The 23,710-nt window shown below is 57.6% G+C and overlaps 2 protein-coding genes across 2 annotated transcripts; both read left to right on the top strand.

The window, feature by feature from the left end:
• KISS1 (KiSS-1 metastasis suppressor) lies at positions 1 to 2,327 on the top strand. The gene is given in 3 exon segments (XM_036343120.1): positions 1 to 73; positions 76 to 279; positions 2,053 to 2,327. Coding segments are annotated over 3 exon segments (552 nt in total).
• Positions 2,328 to 12,018: 9,691 nt separating this feature from the next.
• Positions 12,019 to 22,277, top strand: REN (renin). The gene is made up of 9 exons (XM_036344965.1): positions 12,019 to 12,128; positions 14,592 to 14,745; positions 15,305 to 15,428; positions 16,180 to 16,298; positions 17,748 to 17,944; positions 20,229 to 20,348; positions 20,737 to 20,881; positions 21,123 to 21,221; positions 21,855 to 22,277. Exons 1-9 carry the CDS (start codon positions 12,034 to 12,036, stop codon positions 22,014 to 22,016), a joined length of 1,215 nt encoding a protein of 404 aa, XP_036200858.1. The 5' UTR covers positions 12,019 to 12,033; the 3' UTR covers positions 22,017 to 22,277.
• Positions 22,278 to 23,710: the final 1,433 nt, after the last annotated feature.

Genomic DNA, 23,710 nt, shown 5'->3' with positions numbered 1-23,710 from the left:
ATGACATGTCTGTTTGGACTCAGCCCTCCAGTGGGGTCTCCAAGGGCAGAGGCTGTCTCCTCCCTTCACACTGGCTCTGCCCCGGCGCCCAGCCCAGACCTGGGCCTGACCTCGTCCCTCCTCCCTCTCTCTGTCTCGGCCTCAGGGCACCTCTAGGGCCTGCACTTCTCACCAGGATGAACCTACTGGTTTCTTGGCAGCTGACGCTTTTCCTCTGTGCCATCTCCTTCAGGGACACCTTAGAGAAGGTGGCGCCCGTGGAGAACCCTAGAGCCACAGGTACGCATTGTCTGGGGGAAAGGCTGGTTGCAAAATGAGACTTGCCACACTTTTCAGATGATGGGAAGATCTGCTGGGAAGGAATTTACTATGCAAGTTTCTTCCATCAGAGACTCCAGTCCCTTGTTGGGGACTTTGGGGGGAGCGGGGGGAAGAACCTAAACAAAAGGACAAATCCTGTCAACCTTATGGATTAGCTATGGTACCGATGAGCTGGAGAAACTGAGGCCCAAAGATGTAAAGACGCCTCCCAAACACCTCAGAAGGCCAGCAGGTGCGGAGCTCCCTGAGGGGGCGTCTCTGAGCGGCACGAGTCGGGACTTGTGGTGTAACACTGCTTGGTTCAGCTTTCTGGGCAAGCCAGGACTGCGGCTTAGCCTCTCTGGACCGAAGTTCCTCTGGCTACGGGACTCGGAGCATGGAGCGTACCTACACATGCGCTGTCACTGTGCCCCTGAACTATCCCAGCCCTGGGAGAACGCAGCCCCCAGTGTCCTTTGCCAGGAGTGTGTTCCCTCCTGGGGTCAGATGTCCTTTCTGGGTAAAAATAACCTCACCACTGCCCCAGAGGCAGTGAGTTTGTTGGCTGTTTTGGGGGAAAGACTTTAGGTGAGGCCACAAAAGGTCGCCTGAGAAGTGATTCTACTGGTGGGATAGCAGGTGTGACGGGAAGGAAGCCTTCGGCCCTTCCCACCTTAGCCAGGCCCTGGGACCTCCTAGGACAGTGGTTGGCAAACTGCGGCTCGCGAGCCACATGCGGCTCTTTGGCCCCTTGAGTGTGGCTCTTCCTAAGCCTTAGGAGTACCCTAATTAAGTTGATAACAATGTACCTACCTATATAGTTTCAGTTTAAAAAATTTGGCCCTCAAAAGAAATTTCAATCGTTGTACTGTTGATATTTGGCTCTGTTGACTAAGGAGTTTGCCAACCACTGTCCTAGGAAGATGGTCACTAATTCTGGACATGCCCACCTCCTCCAAGGTCCGCCAGGGCTTTGAGGAGTGGGCCCCAAAGCCTAGCAGCGCCCGCCCACTCACACACCAGGCCTCATTCCCACACCTCTCGCCGCGATTAGCTGGAGTCACTGTGTACTCAGGGCTAGTTGCACGATTGCATGTGAAGGGCCTTGTCCACCCTCAGGATGAAGAGGAGAGGTCACACCCACCTTGGGGCGGTGACCCAGATGAGTTTCTGTTTTCGCGAAGCCCTTGCATAGCTTACTTAGGGAGCTACAGTTACTGGGGACTGTGGGGGCACATGGCCTTAGCTCCACTTTCTTGATTTCTGAAGCTACAAGCTTTTCATTCGCTTTTCAACCGTTAACAAACACTTACTGAGGCCCTGTTTCAAGCGCCCTGAGAGGTGAGAAGACTGAGGAGGGCCCCCACCTGCCTCGAGGACTCCCAGGCCATCTGGGGAGCCGGATGCAGAAACCCAACACAGGACCCGGCCGCGAGCCAAGCCGAACCTCCAGCAAACACCTCAGTTCTCTATTTCCAGGCCCCACCCTGTTTGGTTCCTAAAATTTAGAAGTGATTTCACATGACACGTATTGCAGATAATTCTGGAAAACATTTGAAATCAACGCTATGTTGAAAGAGGGGGGAACCAATGGCCTAACCGCCACGCTCAGACGCTGGTGCTCCCAGCTGCCCTTGAGCTCTGAGCTTCCTGGCGGCCAAGGAACAAAGGGAAAGACTAAGGTGGTCTGCTAGAGGGTGTTGGAGAGGTTCGCCTGGCCTCACGCTGTCTCTCCCTGTGGCTCTGTCCTAGACCAGCAGCTCGGCCCCCTGTCTCTGGGGGTCGCCAGGGAGCAGAGCGGGCGGTGCGCAGCCCCTGCGAGCGCGGAGGGGTCCAGGCCAGCCCTGGGCCAGCCGAGCAGCCACCGGATCCCTCCCCCGCCGCCGGGAAAGGCGCTGGTGCGGCGGGAGAAGGGCCTGTCTGCCTTCAACTGGAACTCCTTTGGCCTGCGCTATGGCCGGCGGCAGGCAGGTGGGCCGCGCCGCCGGGCGGCGCCCAGGGACCAGGGACATCCAGCCGCGGACTGACCCGAGCTCTGGGCACGCGGGGCCGGAGCGGGGCCGGAGCGGGGCCGGAGCGGGGCCGGGCAATGGGAGGAGGGCGCCTGGGGCTTCTGTCCTGAATCAATAAAGGAAACGCTGCCAACTCATCCGGGTGCGATTGATTTGGGGCTAATTTTTGCAACGCGTTCACCTTCTCTCCTCAATTGGCTCTTCAGCTGGTTCTAAGCCGGCTTTACTGTTAGCAAGGGCAGTGCTTTCCAAACTAGAGGCGGGGAGGGGCCGCGTTGCTCCCCCGCACACACCCAGAGCAATGCTTCTAGTGCGTGCACACGTCGCGCCCCCCCCCCCCAAAAAGAGTGAAAATTTAAAAAATAACTACAGAGAAGTCCACGTCGGATGCGCCTGGGTGCTTTAGCACATTTCTGGCCCAGAAGAAAGAGCCATCTATGAGCCGGTAAGCAGGCCTTCGCCACAAACCACATCTGCAGACGCCCTGACCTTGGACTTCCCAGAACTATGAGAAAGCAGTGTTTGCTGTTTAGGTCCCCGGACGAAGGACACGTCCGGCTCCATAAGCAGCAGCTCATACCTTCTTGGGTAGGAAGAACGCAAAACTGGTGGCCCGGCCAGATATTGACTGGGGTTTGGGAAACTGAGGCTGGTCCCCGGTCAGGAAGCAGCTGCAGTTGGAAGAAAGGGTGTCTATGTGGTAGACAAGGCCTGCCTCCCAAAGACCCAACAACATCCTTGTTGACATAATCCCGAGGCTCAAAGCGACCCCCTAGCTGCCCCAGGCCAGTTCCTGCAGCTTCCCTGGAGAGCCCTGGGCAGATCCGGACCCTGTGGGTGTAAAAGGTCTGGTCCTTGGATGGGGAACTACATCCTGGGAGAGGCTGCCCAAACTCCTCCGCCTGCCAACCAGCTAGACAAAGGTGCGGTGGCAGCAGCAATGGCTTCATCAGAAGGGACCAGAGAGCCAGCCCCCAAATTGTGGGCCCAGAGACCAATCCAGACACCATTTCACGTGGGCAGCTGGGCGACCATCACAAGGCCATCCCCATAGCTCGTTTATCGACTGTGCTTGTGGGAAACAGCTCTCCCTGGCAGCGCCCCCGGTGCCGCCCCAAAACCCCAGTCCCAAGCTGGGACTGTCACCCTTCCAGTGAAGACCTACATCTTGTTCTGTTGGCACAGCCAGCCCCATCTGACTCAGGAGACCTCCCTGGGTGGGGGCTGTCTTACCCAGGCCAGGGCACCCTGCCGCCCTGCTGCAGGGGCACTGTGGGCCCAGCTTCCTCCCCGGGCAGCCCACTCTGCTCCCAGGAGGCCCTTGAAGCCAAGGGGAGCCCCTTGAAGACGTTGCCTGCAAGGTGTTCGGCCCGGGGAACAGTCACGGGCTCGCTCAGAGCTGTCTCCTCCTGTGTCTGTGGGCAGAGTCTGACCATGGGAGGAGGGGGCTGGTATGCCAGGCTCAAGTGTCCAGGTCAGCCGTGGGCAAACTACGGCCCGCGGGCCGGATCCGGCCCGTTTGAAATGAATAAAACGAAAAAAAAAAAAAGACCGTACCCTTTTATGTCATGATGTTTACTTTGAATTTATATTAGTTCACACAAACACTCCATCCATGCTTTTGTTCCGGCCCTCCGGTCCAGTTTAAGAACCCATTGTGGCCCTCGAGTCAAAAAGTTTGCCCACCCCTGGTCCAGGAGCTGCAAGTCCCAGAGCCCGCTGCGTCTTGGCCAGGGAATCACGGCAGCCATCTCGGAGTTTATATTCTTGGAGTGGGGGTGGGGTGGGGGGAGGGGAAGGAAGAAGGGATGATTTTGAACAGCGACCCCCCCGAAATCAAATTTCTATAGAAATTCCTGAACGGTGTCCTCTTCATTCTTAGACTTCTCTCACTGTGAGTGGGTGACAGACATTTTGCAGCGGGGCTCGGGCCTCAGCCCACAAGCCGAGTAGCCCTCCTCTAGGCCAGAGGGACGCAGGCGGCTTAGGTGCCCTTTCCTCTCCTGGGCAGCTTTCAGGAAGTTGGGCAGCTTGATCCGGAAGATGATGCCAACCACTGCCCCGTCCACCGAGGCTTAACTCTCAGCCCAGCCCCTCAGTTAGACCTGCGCTGGGTGCGCAGCCCCAAGGCCCTGAACCCCACCCCGTGTACCAGGGGTGTCAACAGGGAGCCGCGCCATCCACCCTCCTCTCCCCAGGGAGCCCTGGATGGGTCAAGTACTTCACACATGTCATTCGCCCTGCATCCTAGCCTCCCAGGGAGCTGCGCAAGGCTTCCCCGTTGTCACAGGTGAGAAAGATAAGGTATCAGGACGATAAATAACTCACTCGATGCGCACAGCCAATGAGAGAGCAGCCTAATCAGGCTCCTGCCCCCAGAGCTGGCTCCCCCACTGCCCTGTCCAGCCTCTCCGAGGTGGCAGTCTCCCTCTCAGCCGGGGTGGACATCAGGAAAGGTCAGTCTGGCCTGTGGGGACAATTTGGGGGGCCCCATAGCTGGGGAGTTGAATTTCTGTGAACCTCATGCACAGCATGGCGTGACAGGGGTGCTGTTTTTATTTGGAAAGACATGACATCTCCTCAAACAGCCCAGGGTGTCTCTACCTCCAGGAGAGGAATCAGAAACCCACCCCCCATTTGTTGAGGGCGTTATTCTCCTGCTCCCTGGACCAGTCTTTCCCTGATGAAGACTGTGTGGTGGGAAGAGGCTGGTCATCTCTGAAATCTACTCTGAGACAGCCTCATTCTACAGCAGGCCCTGCGACCCCTCGAACCCTTCCTCAGAGCCTGGGTTTAGGCAGATGGGGGGTGGGGGGAGGGCGTTGCTTTGGGGCCACGACAGGGAAGCATGTTCTCTGGTGTAAGCAGCACACTGGGTATGTGAGAGGGTAAATATGTGTGCATGTGCATAGACGTGTGTCTGGGTGACCCGGGGTGTGAGGTGGGCCTTTCTAACTACACTGCAACCCAAGTGCCCCAAGATGTCCATTCGACTGACTCAGCAGGTAGCGGGAGGAGAGCGGGCTCTGCCTGCCCCTGCTCCTCGTCCCGGGACTGCTGCCTGTGGACTCCGGGCGTTGTAGCTCTTGGCCCCGTGTCTTGGGAAGAGATCTTTGATTTCATGAGGCTCCCAGCTTGGCTCTGAATCTGCGGCCCAGATTGGAAGGGGTGCAGGGCAGGCTGGAGGCTGGGAGGGGCTGTAAACATTGCTGGCACCAGGGACTTTCTGGGAGGCTCAAAGGGCTGGGGCACCCAGAGCCACAAAACCTGGAGCGAGGGCTGCCTGGGGGCACTCAAGCCCACTCCTTTCTGAGATCTCTGGACAGAAAGCCAGGAAGGCCTGGGCTTCCCTCACTGGGGGGAGGAGATGTGGAAGGGCCTCTCTCCCGGTTTCCACCACGTTGGGTAGGTCTGTTATCATGGGAGGGGCTGGTCTCCTGTCCCTATGCAAAGGAACATGGTAGGTGGGGCTGGGAGGGAGGCAGGAAGATGTCTGCTTTGATGATCGCTCTTTTTTAAAATATATTTATTTCTTTATTGATTTCAGAGAGGAAAAGAGAAGGAGAGAGAGATAGAAACATCAATGATGAGAGAGAATCATTGATCGGCTGCCTCCCGCACCCCTCCCCACCCCCCCACTGGGGATCGAGCCACAACCCAGGCATGTGCCCTTGGCTAGAATCGAACCCGGGACCCTTCAGTCCGCAGGCTGATGCTCTATCCACTGAGCCAAGCCGGCTAGAGTGCTTCGAGTATCACCCTTAATAAAATGACGAGCAGTGTTTGCGTCCCGGCGGTGTGCCCAGCACAGGGCTACTCCATTGCATCCTCTCAGCGGGGGCACTGTTATTCCCGTTGTGCAGAAGAGAAAGCTGAGGCTCCAAGAAGCTGGGCGGCGTGCCCCGGGTCACGCAGCGGGAAAGTTAGAGCGCGGGGAGTCACACTCACCTTCCGACTGCGCCTAACGGTCTTCCTCTCCTTCCCCACGCCCGCAGCGGGCAGCGCTCACGCTCTCCCTGCGTGTTTTGGGCTGGGAAGCAGGACTGGCAGCCGGAGAACTCCATCCTTCCCTCCCCAGACTTTTTTTTTTTTTTAATATATTTTTATTGGTTTCAGAGAGGAAGGGAGAGGGAGAGAGAGAGAGAGATAGAAACAACAATCATGAGAGAGAATCATTGATCAGCTGCCTCCTGCACGCCCCCCATTGGGGATCAAGCCGGCAACCTGGGCATGTGCCCTTGACTGGAATCGAACCCGGGACCCTTCAGTCCATAGGCAGACGCTCTATCCACTGAGCCGAGCCAGCCAGGGCCCCAGACTTCTTTCATGACAATGCAGGCAAAGTCCCCAATCCCCCAGAGCAGGCCGCCTCCTCTCACCCCCTGCCAGGGCCAGGCATCTGCATGTGGATCCTGTCTCCCTCCTCCTCTCTCTGGAAGCAACTTCCCCACGTCCAGACCTGACAGAAGTCAAGGCCAAGAAGCGCCAGCACGCCCTCCCCACCCGGTGCCTTCTTCCATTTTAAAGGCACCAGAGCCCAACAACTCCCATGCTTGGCTCAGAGCAGAGAGCCTGGGGCAGGAGTGGGCTTTGATTGTTGAAAGAGCCAGGACATACCAGCCCCCACTTTCCTCACCTCCTCAGGTTTCACTGCCTATCCACCGGGCAGAGCTATTGGTTTTTTATTTTTTATTTATTTTTAATTTTAGTTCGTTGAGATCTTTTAATATATTTTATTGATTTTTTACAGAGAGGAAGGGAGAGGAATAGAGAGTTAGAAACATCGATGAGAGAGAAACATCGATCAGCTGCCTCCTGCACACCCCCTACTGGGGATGTGCCCGCAACCAAGGTACATGCCCTTGACCGGAATCGAACCTGGGACCCTCCAGTCCGCAGGCTGACGCTCCATCCACTGAGCCAAACCGGTTAGGGCTCTATTGGTTTTTAAAGCTAGAGCATTTATTTTTCTGATAAAAAATGATAGAGTCTGGCCGGTGTGGCTCAGTGGTTGAGCATACACCAAGAGGTTGCTGGTTCAATTCCTGGTCAGGGCACATGCCCAGGTGTAGGCTCAGTCCTCAGTGGGGGGTGTGTAAGAGGCAGCTGATCAATGATGTTTCTCTCTCATCATTGATGTTTCTCTCTCTCCCTCTCCCTCTCTCTCTAAAATCAATAAAAACATATATTTTAAAAAAATATATAGGAAAGAGGGGAGGGAGGGTCCATTTCCTGGGAAATGTATGCTGCGGATACAACCAGTTTCCCTAACAGCCCTCCCCCATCCTAGCTATCCTGCTGGGGACATTCTTAGCACACAAATCCCCCTCACCCTCCCACCAGAACCACCATCCCTGCATTATCCCCATCCCGAGACACACACACACACACACACACACACACACACACACACACAGTCCTCTGAGCTGCTCGGCTGTCATGCCCTCCTCTGAAAAGGGACCTTCCAGTTTAAGCTTTTTAATAACGAGACAGGCCTCCTCCGGTGCCCTTTGGGGAGAGCGGTCTATGACGGGTCTCGCTGTCATGCTCAGGATGTGGCATCAGCCCCACTGCGCTGGGTGCATCTCATTTCAGGAGCACCTGGGACCAGGCTCTCCCTAAGCCCCAGCCCCAGCCCTTGCCGGAGCGCTCCTCCCAGGCCCCTGCTCTCCAAGGCCTGTGTGACCTGCCTTCATTTTTTCCCCTGAGCAAGCCTCCGGTTAGGATCACCCCAACCCCAACCCTGTGGCTGAATTCCTGTTCCTCCAGGGTCCCCAGAAAAGGACACTCGGTTCTCTCCCTCCCCAGCTCCCAGGCTCCCCTGGCCCAGCGCCTCCCGGAGCTCTCCAGGTAATTACTCCTGCGGAGGGTCCACCCACACAGGCAGCCCTGGCTACTAGTCCTCGCCCTTCTGGGTCTTTCTTCTCCCCCCAAGGCCCCATCTGCTCATCTCTGCTGAGCTCAGTGGCCCCATCTGATTGACAAATTCCTCCGAGGAGCCAGCTGGGGCCTGAGCGTGGTGTGGGGAGGGCGGGTGGAACGAAGGCACGTCCATTTTTATCTTTCCTCCTCTTCCCCGTTTGATCTTCATGCACAGAGGCCGGGCTGGCCCAGAGATGCTCCGCTCCCCAACTCTAAGCCTCAACAAGTCCCATTTCTACCTCTTTCCCACCTGCCCTGGGGCAGGGACCCTGGAAAGTATTCATGAAACAGAATGATGCCAGGCACACACCCATGCCCACCCCAATGCCAGGCACACACCCATGCCCACCCCAATGCCAGGCTCACACCCATCCCCACCCCAATGCCAGGCTCAAACCCATGCCCACCCCAATGCCAGGCTCACACCCATGCCCACCCCAATGCCAGGCACAAACCCATGCCCACCCCAATGCCAGGCTCACACCCATGCCCACCCCAATGCCAGGCTCAAACCCACGCCCACCCCAATGCCAGGCTCACACCCATGCCCACCCCAATGCCAGGCTCACACCCACGCCCACCCCAATGCCAGGCTCACACCCATGCCCACCCCAATGCCAGGCTCACACCCATGCCCACCCCAATGCCAGGCTCACACCCATGCGGGTCCACAGCAAAGTCAGGCAGCGTTCTCTCCCTCCACCGTGACCTCTGCTGGCCATGCCCAGACTTGGTCTGAACACAGACTCTCCTTGGGGTCATCGTAGAGCAAATGGGATTTGGGGCCATTCTTAGAGAACCCCCTGAGCACCACTTGCCTAGGGACACCCCTCCCCCAGTCTCTGCCCCCACTCTATACGCCCAGCCCCGGGACCTGAATCGAGACCAAGGGCCGGGCTCCAGCTGGATTTATGCATCTCCTGACATGGCGGGTCTGCCCCGTGGGAAAGGGCAGGTACCACGCAACTCTCCCCTCTGCTTCCGCCCGCTCCGCTTCCCCTGACCCCGTGGTGACGCAGCCAGGGGCCCAGATGTGGGTTCTGGGGGCCTCTGTGAGAACAACGGGAGCCCTGGCTGACGGGGCTTGGGAGATGACCTGATAAGGGTCCCCACCCACCACTCTCCCGCCCACAGTCCAGGGCATTGAAAGGCCAAGTTCAGAGAGCAGAGACTCTCATGGTGGTTCCACCTTTTCCCCCAGACCTCCCCACCCCCACCTCACCCCCCACCCCTGGCTTTGGAAATGGCCGAGGAACAGGTCAGGACTCACAGGACCCTCAACTGCCAGAGCTGACTGCCCAGCCGGAGCTCACGCCTCACAGGGCACTGCTCCTGGTGGGCAGCGCTGACCTGGAGGCCTGGCTTCCTTCCACCAGAACAAACCAGCCCGTTCTCCTGGCCACGCCTCAGGCTCAGGCTGCAGAAGAGGCCTGCCTGGTTCTGCTTCCCCAGGACAATCCGCCTGGGGCTTTATGACCCTGGGGCTGAATGGAGAGGTAGACTCAGAGACGCCCAAAAGCTGCCCCTTGCCCAGCCTCTGAGCGGGAGTGTCAGAAGAACAGGAGAGACTGTTCTTTTCGTTTCTTATGATGTTTTATTGATTTCAGAGAGGAAGGGAGAGGGAGAGAGAGAGAGAAACATCAGTGATGAGAATCATTGATCGGCTGCCTCCTGCAGGCCCCACACTGGGGATCGAGCCCACAACCCGGGCATGTGCAACCCGGGCCCTGACCAGGAATCGAACCATCACCTCCTGGTTCATCAACCACCGAGTCACGCCGACGGGCAAGAGACACTGTTCTTTCCAGACCTGTTACCCTCATTGATTTCCTTGCCTCGCTTCTGGCCCCTGCAGCTCCTGGGTACAATTTGACTGCGGCCTCCTGCTGTTATGTGTCTCTCTGGGCGAGGGGCTCCGCTCTTAGTCACACTTGCCTCTGCTGCTCCAGGGCCAGCCTGCGCTGTGCTGCACACAATCGCAGGTGGCGGGGGGGCAGGGAGGTGGGGAGGGCAGGGGGCCTGGGTCCACAGGGGGCCTAGACCTGCTGGCGGGCGCCCTGGCCCTGGCCCTGCCTTTGCCATAGGAGATGTAGTGTATTGATCTAAAATATGTGTGAGGGTCCTGTGCACTGTGCTGGGCTTCTGGATATAGGACTTAAAAAATGTCCTCTCGCCTTGGCCGGGTTGCTAAGTGGTTAGAGCATCAGCTCTCAGACTGAAGGGTCACGGGTTCAATTCAGTCAAGGGCACATACAGTGCCCTTGATCCCTGGCCCTGGTTGGGGCACATGTGGGAAGCAACCAATCGATGTGTCTATCTCACATCTCTCTCTCTCTCTCTCTCTCTCTCTCTCTCTCTCTCTCTCTCTCTCTCCCCGCCCCCCCCACTCCTCCCTTACACACTCTCTAAAAATCATTAGTAGACACAGTAGCAACAAAGATGAGCTCCTCTGATGAAGTCTTTGCTGCCCACAGCGGATGCAGAGAGCATTCTAAACCCTGAGGGCACAGAAGCGATACTAGCGTGTCTGAGCAGGCGGGCACTCTGGGGCCTCCGAGCATCTGCTTCCTTGTACAGGTTTAGGAACTGAGGCCCAGAGAGGGGAAGGGAGGGGTCCAACGTCACACAGCAAGTTTGTGGTAGAGTCAGAACTCGAGCCCAGGTCCCTGACACCGAGCCGAGCGCTCCACACTGCCCAGCGCCGCCCACGGGTTGGTTCAGTTGGTAGGTAAGGATTCAGGCCCCAGAGGAGGATGCTCACCTGCAGAGGAGACTGACACAGGACAGCTGAGGTCCGTGCTCTCCTAAGAGGGCTCCTACCCCGCTGTGGGAGCCCACATCAGAAAGCAGTCAATTCTGGGCTAAACCAGGGCCTGCTTCCTGGAGGAAGTGGTGATAGCTGAAGCGGGCCCTGAAGAATCAGCAGGAAGAAGACGGGAGCGGGTATCTGAGGAAACAGCACCCATGCCGGGATTCAGGGGCCGGGTTTGTGAGCTGTCCCAGGTCGCTGCGCGTAAACCACAAGGTCAAGGGAAGGCGAGCGACAGCGCCCCGAGGGAGCTGGGGCCACGCGGAAAGAGGATGCGCTGTTGGACGAGCAGCTCCCCCACCTCACTCTCCACCAGAAGTATTTGGGGGTGCCCCTGAGGCTGCCGCCAACACTAAGCCGATGGAGATGGACACGGTCCCTGTCCCCAGCCCCCTGATTTCTGAGGGCGACGCCAGGTGCTCCTTCCCGTAAACAGCCACTGAGGACAGGCCTGGGAGGTGGCAGGAAGGTGGCTCTGTCCGGGAACCAGCCCGGAGGAGTCACCCATGCTCCGGATGGGAACACTGAGGTGCAGTCTGGCAGAAGCCAGGTGGGGGCATAGCCAAGGCTGTTGGAGATGATGAAGCTTCGAGGGCAGGGGGTGGAGCCGTGGTGGGGGTTGGAAACTCAGGGTCCATGCCTGTCCCAGCCCTGACCTCGGTCCTGAGCAGCGCTGTTTCCCATCAGCCTCTGTCCCCTCCGGGTCGCAGGGCCAGGCTGAGCCCGGCCGCTGGCGTCACTGGTAGAGCACTGGGTTCCCACAGCCCTGCTTCCTCTAGCCCCTCCGAGCCCTGTTGGAAGCCTGGTTGCCCTTTCCTCACCTAGCTCAGTCCCATGGGGGGTTTGTTCTGGCTGCCCTGCCATCTGCCCCAGGGCAATCAATCAAGGCAGGGCAGGGCTGCCACCATCCTGGGTGGAGAGTTTAAAAGGAGGAGGTCCTGGGAGCCACCGGCTTCAGTGGACCCCGGAGAGAGCCAGGGTGCAGGGAACATGGACGGACGCCGCATGCCGTGCTGGGCTCTCCTGCTGCTGCTCTGGGGCTCCTGCACCTCCAGTCTCCCTGTGGACACGGGCGCCTTCAGACGGTAACTAGGGCCAGAGAGGGTAGCAGGGGCGAGGGGTTCCCACCTTCCTCACACTCCTGGCTTTCAGATATGTGATGGCAGCCAGTCCTCACCAGCAGCTGGGCATGGAGGTACAGTCCCATTCAGAGAGGTCAGCGACTGGTCCGTGTCACAGCTGTGGTGGCCTGGAAGCCATGTCAGCTGCTCCCTGCACAGATAGGGGGCGCTGTGGGAACTCGGCATTAAGACACGACCACATGCCCCGGCCTAATTATTAAGAAGGGTGTGGTATGGTCAAGCCCCTAGGGCAGTGGTCAGCAAACTGTGGCTCGCGAGCCACATGCGGCTCTTTGACCCCTTGAGTGTGGCTCTTCCACAAAATACCACACGTGGGCGCGCATGTACAGTGCGATTGAAACTTCGTGGCCCATGCGCAGAAGTCGGTATTTTGTGGAAGAGCCACACTCAAGGGGCCAAAGAGCCGCATGTGGCTCGCGAGCCGCGGTTTGCCGACCACTGCCCTAGGGCAGTGGTTCTCAACCTTGGCTACACATTAGAATCACCTGAAAATCTTTTTAAAATCCTGATTTCTGGGCCTCATCCTCCCGAAATTCTGTTTCTTTGTTATGGGGTGGGGCCACAACATTTCCGGAGGAAGAGGCCCAGAAATCAGGATTTTAAAAAGATTCCCAGGTGATTCTAATGTGCAGCCAAGGTTGAGAACCACTGCCCTAAGGAAAAGGCACAATATAGTGCGTAAAGGCAAGGCCTCTAGAGTTCTTGTCTTGGTTTAAATCAGCGGTTCTCAACCTGTGGGTCGCGACCCCTTTGGTGGTAGAACGACCCTTTCACAGGGGTCACCTAAGACCATCCTGCATATCAGATATTTACATTACGATTCATAACAGTAGCAACATTACAGTTATGAAGTAGCAATGAAAATAATTTTATGGTTGGGTCACAACATGAGGATCTGTATTTAAAGGGCTAGATAGAAGGTTGAGAACCACTGGTTTAAATTCTGCTCCACTAACTAACTAACTCCAGAACCAGGAGCAAGGTTCTTTTTTTCTTTTTCTTGGTCAATCCTCGCCCGAGGATATTTTTCCATTGATTTTTAGGGAGAGAAGAGAGAGGGAAAGACAGAGAAACATCGATGTGGGAGAAACACATCAATCGGTTGCCTCCTTCACGAGCCCCGCGACCAGGGCCTGGGCCGAGGAGGAGCCTGCAACCAAGGTACGTGCCCTGGGAATCGAACCCAGGACTCCTTGGTCCACAGGCCAAACCCTTTATCCACTGAGCCAAACCAGCTCCGTTTACCATTTTATTTTCTTTAAACATATTTTTATTGATTTCAGAGAGGAAGGGAGAGGGGGAGAGATCTAGAAACATCAGTGATGGGGGGCGGACAATGTGGGGAGACTACACGCACAGAAGGACAGGCCGCTGAGAAGAGGGCTTGGCTTCTCCATGAACTGGGCTGCAATCCTGGGCCCTCCACCTTCCCCACCAGCAGCCAGGGGCATCTTCCTTCAGGCTTCGCAAACAGCCTTCATGTCAGGGGGGCGGCCTATATAGGAAATAGAACCAGACACGACGCCTCCCAGGACTCATCCCCGTGAGCCTCCGTGTCCTCATCATAAAGGGAGGACAACCCTAGTGTGGAGCTGTCCCGCCTTTACATGGGGCGTGGCGGCTCGCTCTGCTGGGCGTTCTTCAGGTCTGGAGTTCTGCCTCCCACAGGTGGAAGGAAGGCCTCAGGGCAAGAAGCTGGGATGAGGCTCAGAAAAGCACACTTTCCAAGGACGGCGGGCACAGGCCCCCAACTCAGTGGGTTTACTCCACCCTCCAGCCTGGCTGAGCCCTGCCCCAGGCACCCAGAGCCCCTCAGGGGGCTGTGAGCGTCTGCTGCCACCTACAGGCCGCCCATGGCACTGCCTCTTCCTGCCTGGCTGGAGGGGCACTCCCAGCCTTCCTCTAGTTTGAAGGGATGCCGTTGTGTTTCCTCTGTCTCCCCTGATGGAGCTCTTTGAAGGCAGCAATGGCCTTTATCTTCATACTAGAGGCCCGATGCACGAAATTCATGCAAGGGGCTCAGCCCTCGCAGCCCCAGCTTCGTCCAGAAGGTCATCCGGGAGGTCCAGTCTAATTAGCATATTATGCTTTTATTATTATAGATCTCTAATCTCCTCCAGAGGAGGTTTAAACATGTGATTATGGAATAAATGAATGAATGGATGAACGAAAGAATGGATCAAAGTTAGACAGCGGGAGGAAGGCAGTTGGGGGTCATTTAATACTAGTGCAGGAGTTCACCGACAACGTTGGTAAATGCTCCTTCAGCGGCCCAAGGGCACAGGAGTGATTGCTTCTTAGTTGCCTGGGCCAAGGCGCGGGGTGAGGGTCCTCGCGCTCCAGGGACTCTACCGTTATTGTGGGGGACACAGAGCTCTTCCCTTTTCCTTCTTCGCTCTGGGCCAGGATCTTCCTGAAGAAAATGCCCTCCGTCCGGGAAAGCCTGAAGGAGCGCGGTGTGGACGTGGCCAGGCTCCTCCGGGCGGAAGGGAGCCAGTTCTCTGGGAGACCACCCTTCACCAACAGCACGGCCCCCGTGGTCCTCACCAACTACCTGGACGTGAGTGCCCGCCAGCTCCCCCCTCCTCCTTCCGCTCCTGGGCCCGAGGGTTCCTTTGTTCCTTCCGGGTTGTCTTTCACTGAGTTGCTGAGGAGCCAGCACTAAGCATCCACCAAATTCCCATTTCACAGCTGGGAAGCCTGAGGCACGGAGGGCAGGGGAGAGCCCAGAGGCAGGGTAGGTTTGGAACTCCCGAATTCAGAGCCTCAAGCCCAGAGCCCCTGGGGGCAGGCGTGTGTGACCTTAGATGCAGGTGTCTGTGATCAGGCTCAGCACAAACCACTGCTGACTGTGTCAGTGGTTCCTCAAGGGGTGGGGGACCTTCCAACTTCGTTTTCAGTATTTTTATTTTGCCTCTTGTCTCCCTTCCTGGGAAGCCATACGACAGTGCTCAGCCTCCCAGCCATGCCCTGCTGGAAAATGGAAGCCCACGAGGGCTGTGTGATCTGCCTACTCTCACCCCAAGTGCCAAGGGGTGGGGGGAACCAAGGAAGACCCCAAGGTCCAAGGCTCCCCAAGTCCCTCCATTTTCAGCTACCTCTTTCTTTCATCCCCACAGACCCAGTACTATGGCGAGATTGGCATTGGCACCCCTCCCCAGACCTTCAAAGTCATCTTTGACACGGGATCGGCCAACCTCTGGGTGCCCTCCACCAAGTGCAGCCCCCTCTACACAGCCTGTGGTGAGCCCCAGCCCCCTGTCTGCATGCCTGGGCAGTCCTGCCTCACGCCCAGCTAAATCCCTCCTGCTCCCATGTGCATTCTTTCTTTTCTTCCTCTGCTCCCATTGGCCCTAAACGGAGAGGAAAATGTCCCCCACTTTCCTGATGAGGCCTTCACGGTAAAACAGCAAGCTTCGGGAGACACCCCCACCCCACCCCCCAACCCCCACTCCCGGCTTCTCGCCCTTCCGGAGGCTGCTGCGAGCAGACTGAATGCTCAGACCCACAGGCCCTTAGGCTCCTGCATCCCTCCCCTTAGCCAACAGCTGCTTGTGGAGTGCTGGCTGTAACCAGCACCTTCTCCCCACCCCAGGGTCAGGACTCACTTTATCATGCTTCATCCGAGACAAAATTCTCAGAGGCAGGGGCACATAACAGGGGCCCAACAAACACAGTCCTTGGTTGATAAAACACATTTTTCCAAACCTCCGGCCGCCCTCAGGACCATCCCATCCCTGCACCTAAGTCAGTGATTCTCAACCTTGGCTGCACATTAGAATCACCTGGGAATATTTTTAAAAATCCTGATTTAATGAGGCCCAGAAATCAGGATTTTAAAAAGATTCCCAGGTGATTCTAACGTGTAGCCAAGGTTGAGAACCACTGACCTAAGTCCTCAAGCACCCAGGCCATGTCCATGTGCGCCTGCCTCCTGGCCCCCTGCCGGGACCTTCCTCTCAGGGACACACCTGAGCCTGTGTCCCTCTCCCAGAGATTCACAGCCTCTATGACTCCCTGGAGTCCTCCACCTACATGGAGAATGGGACAGAATTCACCATCCAATACGGGTCCGGGAAAGTCAACGGCTTCCTGAGCCAGGACGCGGTGACTGTAAGTGCGACCCGCCTGGGTCATCCCACCTCCTGCCCTTCTTGTCCCCATTCGTCCCTGCCACTCTAGGGCCCATACTCGGAAAGGTGCCACCCAGCGCCCCCTGGAGTCTGAGAGCAGGCTCTGCCACTGGACAGAGCGAGCCCGGCTGCCACTCAGCGCTGGGCGATTCCTAGAGGCGTGTGCATCTGACACACACACAGGGCTCGTCTGAGCCCCACAGCCTGCCTTCGAGGAACCTGCCTGGGGTGGCCACGCTCTGACCGAGCCCCTCCCCAGACCCCAGACCCTAGGGCCTAGACCAGGCGTCCTCAAACTTTTTAAACAGGGGGCCAGTTCACTGTCCCTCAGACCGTTGGAGGGCCGGACTATAGTTTAAAACTATGAACAAATTCCTATGCACACTGCACATATCTTATTTTGAAGTAAAAAAACAAAACGGGAACAAATACAATATTTGTATTTGCATGTGGCCCGCGGGCCGTAGTTTGAGGACCCCTGGCCTAGACCGAGGTCAGCGTCAGAGTCAGGGGCAGCAGTGCAGTGGACATTGTGGGCAGGGTTAGTTTTGGGGCCAGGCAGGGGCATCATGAAGATTAGAGTTTATGAGTAGGGCAGTGGTTCTCAACCTTCCTAATGCCACGACCCTTTAATACAGTTCCTCATGTTGTGGTGACCCCCAACCATAAAATTATTTTCGTTGCTGCTTCATAACTGTAATGTTGCTACTGTTATGAATCATAATGTAAATATCTGATATGCAAGATGTATTTTCATTGTTACAAATTGAACATAATTAAAGCCTAGTGATTAATCACAAAAACAATATGTTATTATATATGTGTCTTAGGCTACCCCTGTGAAAGGGTAGTTTGACCCCCAAAGGGGTCGCGACCCACAGGTTGAGAACCGCTGGATTAGGGTCAGGGCCTGGTTTGCTTTTCCATCTGGCCTGTGTCTCACCCCTTCCCCATGCCAGGGCTTATCCAGCCCCTGCTCAGTCCAAGTTGGGGAAGGGCTACTTGTGGGTCCTGAGAGGAAACCCCTGTGAGCCTTCCCCCTGCCCTTGCCTGTGAAGTCAGGGGGAACAGAGCCGGAAGGCAGGCCTGGCTGTGCTGAAGAAACTCTCAGCCCACGATGGGGGTGGGCACCGAGCCAGTCCTGCCAAAGGGAGAGCCGGGTACTGGGTGTGGGAGCTCCTGGCAGCTTTCCTATTACTGCTGGGCAGGACCACCTTCTCAGCCTCTGCCCCTCCCCGTCACTGGGCAACCCCAGTTCTCTGGAGACCCGACAGCCTAGATGCTTTACAAGAGAGGACATTGTGGTGGGGGGTGTCGAAAGGTCTCACCCCCGGAACCTGTGCAGCCCCGAGGCCCCCAGTGTGGAAGCCAGACTAGGCCCTGGCGGGTGGGCAGTGGGTGTGGTCTCCTCCGGTCCTTCCTCCCACAGGTGGGCGGAATCACGGTGACACAGACGTTCGGAGAGGTCACGGAGCTGCCCCTCATGCCCTTCATGCTGGCCAAGTTTGACGGGGTCCTGGGCATGGGCTTTCCTGCACAGGCTGTGGCCGGGGTCACCCCCGTCTTCGACCACATCCTCTCGCAGAGGGTGCTGGAGGAGGACGTCTTCTCCGTCTACTACAGCAGGTGGGCCTGGCCTGGGCAGGGGCGGGGGAGCGGGCAGGGGGCTGCAGGGGAAGAGGAGAGGTGGCCCAGGATGTTGATGCTCGAGATCAGGTGGTATCCAGTTATCCAATCCATATCTAAGCTGCACTGCCCCACAGGGAAGCCCCCTCTCAAATTTACATCAATTAAAATTAAATAAAATTAGGCACCCAGTTCCTTAGTCAAACCAGCCACATCACAAGTGCTCAGCAGCCACAGTGGCTACTACCGCACTGGATAGTACAAACCTAGAGCATTCCCACCATCGCGGAGAGTTCTGCTAGCACTGGTCTGGGACAAGAGAACGTGGGGTGATGGGAGGTAAGCATGGCTGTGGCCTGGGGCCTTCCCTGTGCGGGCCACGTTCCTCCCACACGGAGATAGTGGACATCATTCATTCATTTGCATATTCAATGATTCAATAAATACTGGGCACTTCTGGGCCAAGCACTGTGTGAGGTCCTGAGGCTGCAGCCAGGAACACAATGTACAAGACAGAGTCCTGCCCTCACAGAGCCTACAGTCTGGCAGGAGGACGCGAAACATGGCAGCTGTTGAAAACAGCAGGTAGCCCGGGGCTGACACTTGTAGGGCTTTCAATTCTGGGCTGAGCCTCTGGGCAGGTCAGTGGGCCTGGGGAGGGCCATTGTCAGCTGTTGAGCAAGTTTGTGATCTGCTCCAAGCTGCTGGGTTTAGAGAAATGGTATGAGTTAGAGACGGGATCCTAAGGGCAAGAACGCCAGGCCAGTGGCAGTGAGCATGGAGGGGAGGGTCAGACTCCAGAGAAAGCTCAGGTAAAATGAAGAGGAGCGTCCGGTTTGGTGCAAGGGAAACCCTGAGAAGGGGCCTCCAGTTGGCTCTGCAGCCAGAGGAGTCTGGGGAAGAGCTGGTTTAGAGGTGGAGCAAGGCCGGATGGCAAGGAGTTAACAGGCGGATGTGGGTGTGAGAAAGCGAAGGGCAGAAGCCGGCCCTGCGAAATTCAACAGGGAAGGACTGTCAGGTGGGGGTGCAGGCAGAGATGCAGAGAGAGCAGAGGAAAGAAGGGTGGGTGTTTTTAAATGCTAGAGGATGTCTGAGCAACCCTGCAGGTGGAGGGAAGGCCATGGACAGCAAGAGATGGAAAATGTGGGGAAAGAGATGATAGTGGAGGGCACAGGAGCCCGTGGAAGGGAGGCGGACCCAGCAACCGGAGGAAGGCAGCCTGGTTGGCGGAGGGAACATCAGAGAATCTTGAAGAGTCGGGAGGGGGGCGGAGGGAACGTGACCCAGCCCACACGCATGCACACTAGGTTTGTAAAAATGCAGTGAATTGCACTTGCACAAATAGTATGTGCACAGCTACACACCTGGGTACACACGAGCATGTACACATGCCTCCTGTTGGGAATGCTGAAAGCCCCATTTCACACACACACACACACACACACACACACACACACACACACACACACACGAAACCAGCCCTAAGGCAGGCTCTGTGGGAGGCACCGTGCAGTGTGGAGGAGAGGAAGGGGAGGGGATCAGCTTCAGACGGGGCCCCAGCAGCCCTGACTCCAGTCCCCCAGTCACCCCACTCCCATGCTTGGATGCCTTCAGGCAAGTAGCTTCACCTCTTGGTGACACCCTTGCCTGAGGGGCAAGAAAAGTGCAAATACCCAGCCTGCCCGGCACCTGGCTAGGGCGGTGCTCCTGAAACAAAGGCTTCCTTCTGCTGTGTCGCTTTCTCTGCAGAAATTCCAAGTAAGGAAAGGAAACCCCCACACACACCACCACCACCACCTGACCCCGACCTTCCAGAGCACCTGGCCCCGAATCCCACCCGCCACCTGCCCCAAACTCACCTCACAGGCCCAGGCTCTGCCGAACACCGATGTACTCTCCCCGCTTCCTGCTCTCCTCCTGCCCCTGCCCACCCCCAACCTACAGCTCCCCCAGGCCCCTCCCTGCACCTCTTCAACCCACAGCAACCCAAACCCAAGTGAGGGGGGGGCCATTGTGTCTTGTTTGCATTCTCGTCTGTCCTGGTGCCCCCATGGGGATGCTTTATTGGAGCAGCTGGACCATCATCCGGGAACCTCCCAGGCTGGGCTGGGAGAGGGGCAGGGAAGGTGGAGAAGTGGCAGGTGCTGCAGTTTCCCAGCCTTGCCCCCCTGCCCTCCTGGGCCGCATTGCCACCCCCCATTCCCTCCTCACCGCCCCCCCCCTCTCCGCCCCACTTCCCTGTCGCTGGGTCCCTGATCTCCAAGAAGCGCTGATCTTTCTTCAGGAATTCCCACTTGCTGGGGGGAGAGATTGTGCTGGGAGGCAGTGACCCGCAGTACTACCAAGGGAATTTCCACTACGTGAGCATCAGCAAGACCGGCTCCTGGCAGATCAAAATGAAAGGGTCAGCTATCCTCCACCCTCCCCACTCCCCCAAAATGCTGCTGCTAAGGGTGGGGGAAGGGGCGCGGCTGCCGTCCTGCCCTCGCTCCAGTGCAGCCACTTCTTAAGGCACAGCCAACCTTTGCTCTCTGCCTGCTCTGTCCAGGAATGGGGACCGATGAGATGTGAGGGGCAGAGGGGAGGGGGCTACTGGGAGGAGGTGGGGCTCGCTAAGCACATGCCCAGAGCGGGCAGCACCTTTCCTCCTCCAGCTCCTGCCTCACGCATCCTTCACTGCATCACTGGGCCGGCATGGCCTCCCATCACCTGCCCTCGCCCACGAAAGCCTTGCAGCCTGCTGGTGCCCCATCAACCTGTCTGTCTGTCTGTCTGACTATGGCTTCCCCCAGGGTGTCTGTGAGGTCGTCCACCTTGCTCTGTGAGGAGGGCTGCATGGCGGTGGTGGATACTGGCGCCTCCTACATCTCTGGTCCCACCAGCTCCCTGAGACTGCTCATGGAGACCCTGGGGGCCAAGGAGCTGAGCACAGATGAGGTAAGTAGCTGGAGAGGCGGTGCCAGAGGTGGGAGCTGCTACCTGGTTCAGACCCCCAAATCATCCCAGACAGCATTAGGTCCCAAATGAGGTCATTTCAGGCCTTCACCTCCTCACCTCTCACACTCCTCACATGTGGCTGGGTCCCCCCTGGGCAGAGGGCAGGCCACAAGCACGGGGCTGTGTCTGCTGGGAGGGCCCCCCACCCCACTCAAAGGGCCTCCCTTTACTCTCTCCCCAGTATGTCGTGAGCTGTAACCAGGTGCCCTCCCTCCCCGACATCTCTTTCCACCTCGGAGGCAGAGCCTACACCCTGACCAGCTCAGACTACGTGTTACAGGTGAGTTGCAGGCTGCCTCTCAGTGGCAGGCAGGGAGGGTGGGCAGGAGCCCTCAGAAAGGGACAAGTCATTGTGACCGTTTACCTACTAGGCCAGCAGTTGTCAAACTTGGCTGTTAGAGTCACCGGGAGCTTCTAAAACTCCCAGTAGCAAGCCACACCCCCCACCTATTGAATCAGAGCCTCTGGGGGCAGAGCCTGGGCATCCGTGTTGTCACAACTCCCCAGGTGACGCCAATGTGCAGCTGAGGTTAGGGATCACTGTGCTCGGCTCCCTATCTCCCTTTTCTCATCAAATGCTCCCCGTAATGCGAGGCTCCTGCCTTCTAATCCCCCTTTTACACTCAATAGACTTAGGGACATTAAATTACTTGTCGGGATCAGCAGCTCTGCCCGTCAGCTCGTGGGGGTAGTGCTGTGCCTACCGCATCGTGTGCCCAGTGTCTAGCACGGTGCCTGCACGCAGGAGGGGTGCGGTCCATGAGGCGTTGAAAGGGCCAGGCTGCAGTGGAGGTGCAGAGTGGAGGGGGGAGAAGAGGAGGGACGCGGCTGAGGAAGGCCTTTGGAGTCAGGCAAGATGGGGGCAGACTGGTCACCTGCTGGGCAGTGAGGAAACCCCGGTGCTTCCCGCCAGGACCCCTACAGTAATGATGACCTGTGCACCCTGGCCCTCCACGGGCTGGACATCCCACCGCCCACTGGGCCTGTCTGGGTCCTGGGCGCCAGCTTCATCCGCAAGTTCTACACGGAATTTGATCGGCGTAACAATCGAATTGGCTTTGCTCTGGCCCACTGAGGCCCTCTGCGGGCCCTGCGGCCGCCAGCAGCCCTAGCCCGGAGCTGGAGCCCTCTCTGGACCGCCTCTGAGCACGCCTGTGTCCTCGTGGGAGGGGACAGGACATCGAGCTCCTCCTGGGTGCTTGCCCCGCCCCAGCCCCGGCTCTTCCCTGCTTTGAGGACAAACAGAATAAAGACTTCATGTTCACAGCCCTATTGCACCTGGGTCCACTAGGGCTGGAAACGGAGGGAGGGGCAACCGCGTGATCATGTCCAGACAGGAATGTGGCCCAGAATAACAAACACACTCACCTGACGTCTGCAGGGCTCGAGGGAACTTGTTTACACAACCTTGGGTGGGAAGTTTGCAGCACGCCGGCCCCTTCCCCCCTCCGGCCCCTCCAGGACCAAGGCGAATGCTGTGACCGTAGGCTGTGGATCAGCAAGATGTTCGCAGCACGGAAGCCAGCCCCCTGCTCAGGCTCTGCCCTGATGAGCTAGCCAGGCCTGCCTCTCCTGCACCAAGGACCCCAGCGGCCCCCCCCGCGCCCCTGCCCCCCCCCCGTCCCAGTGGAGCCATTTACAGTGCAGTCCAGGCCCCATCACCTAAAAAGGTGGAACGCCAGCGATCTGACCGATCCTCCCCTTTTACATGTGGGGAAACTGAGGCTCAGAGAACGGAAGGCATTTGGCTGAGAGCACTCAGTGAAGTGTGAAAAAGCAAGACTGGAACCCAGCCCATGAGGCTTGGGTCTTAGGGGCTTTCCACCCGCCCCCCATGCAGGCAAACGTGACAGGGAGAGCCCCCGCCCCCCCACCCCCACCCCAACACACACACCCTCAGCACAGACATACACGCTCTCTCCACCTCCTGGACTTGGGGCACGCTGAGCCTCCTCCTACTCCTACCCCTGGGCCATCTGCAGGGATGTCCAGCTCAGGTAACGAGGGCCAGTGGCCACCTAAAGCCACAGATGCTGCCCCTCTTCATGGCAGCTGCTCACCCCTCTTTTGACCAAAAAGGGGGAGGCACTGACTGAGTAACCTGACCAGGTCCGGGCGAACCTCACACCGCTAGAACGCAGCCTCTCAGGATTGTGGGGACCCCAGTCTCCTCCAGGACAGCAACCCTGCCTGGGCAGTGTCCTTCTGCAGAACCAAGAGCATGATTCTCTGACTTCGCCTGCCTTGCTTTATCTCACCACAAAAAGGACGGTCAGCAGCAGTGCCCTCCCAGCTCCACGTGCTGGGGCACCCTGGCCTGAAGTATGCAGCCCCCCATCATCTCCTACACTGTCCAATAGGATAACCACATACGGCTATTGACATTGAAATTAACTATCACACTAGTCATATTTCAAGTGCAGGAGAGTCACATGGGGCTAGTGGCCGCTGCACTGGACAACACTCTATAGAACGTTCCCATCATCACAGAAGTTCCTCTGGGCAGAGCTGGATTCTGCACAGCAGGAGTGATGGGGCCTTGGGGGCGAGAGGTTCCGGAACAGGACAGACAGACAACTTGGGGAAGAGAAAAGGGCCCCTTCTCTTTAGGAGTTTTCTGGGTGGGGCAGTAAGAGCTCCCCCACCAGGCTGGTAACTAGTGAGATATCCATGAGCACCCCACCCCCAACATGCATCCCCCAATCTCCCCCTCCGTGTGTGTGTGTGTGTGTGTGTGTGTGTGTGTGTGTGTGTGTGTGTAGGGCGATA

The sequence above is a fragment of the Myotis myotis genome, unplaced genomic scaffold, assembly GCF_014108235.1.
Source record: "Myotis myotis isolate mMyoMyo1 unplaced genomic scaffold, mMyoMyo1.p scaffold_m19_p_18, whole genome shotgun sequence".
In the NCBI taxonomy this organism is placed as follows: domain Eukaryota; kingdom Metazoa; phylum Chordata; class Mammalia; order Chiroptera; family Vespertilionidae; genus Myotis; species Myotis myotis.
Note: the sequence above shows the minus strand (reverse complement) of the source record. Positions and strands in the feature narration are given on the sequence as shown.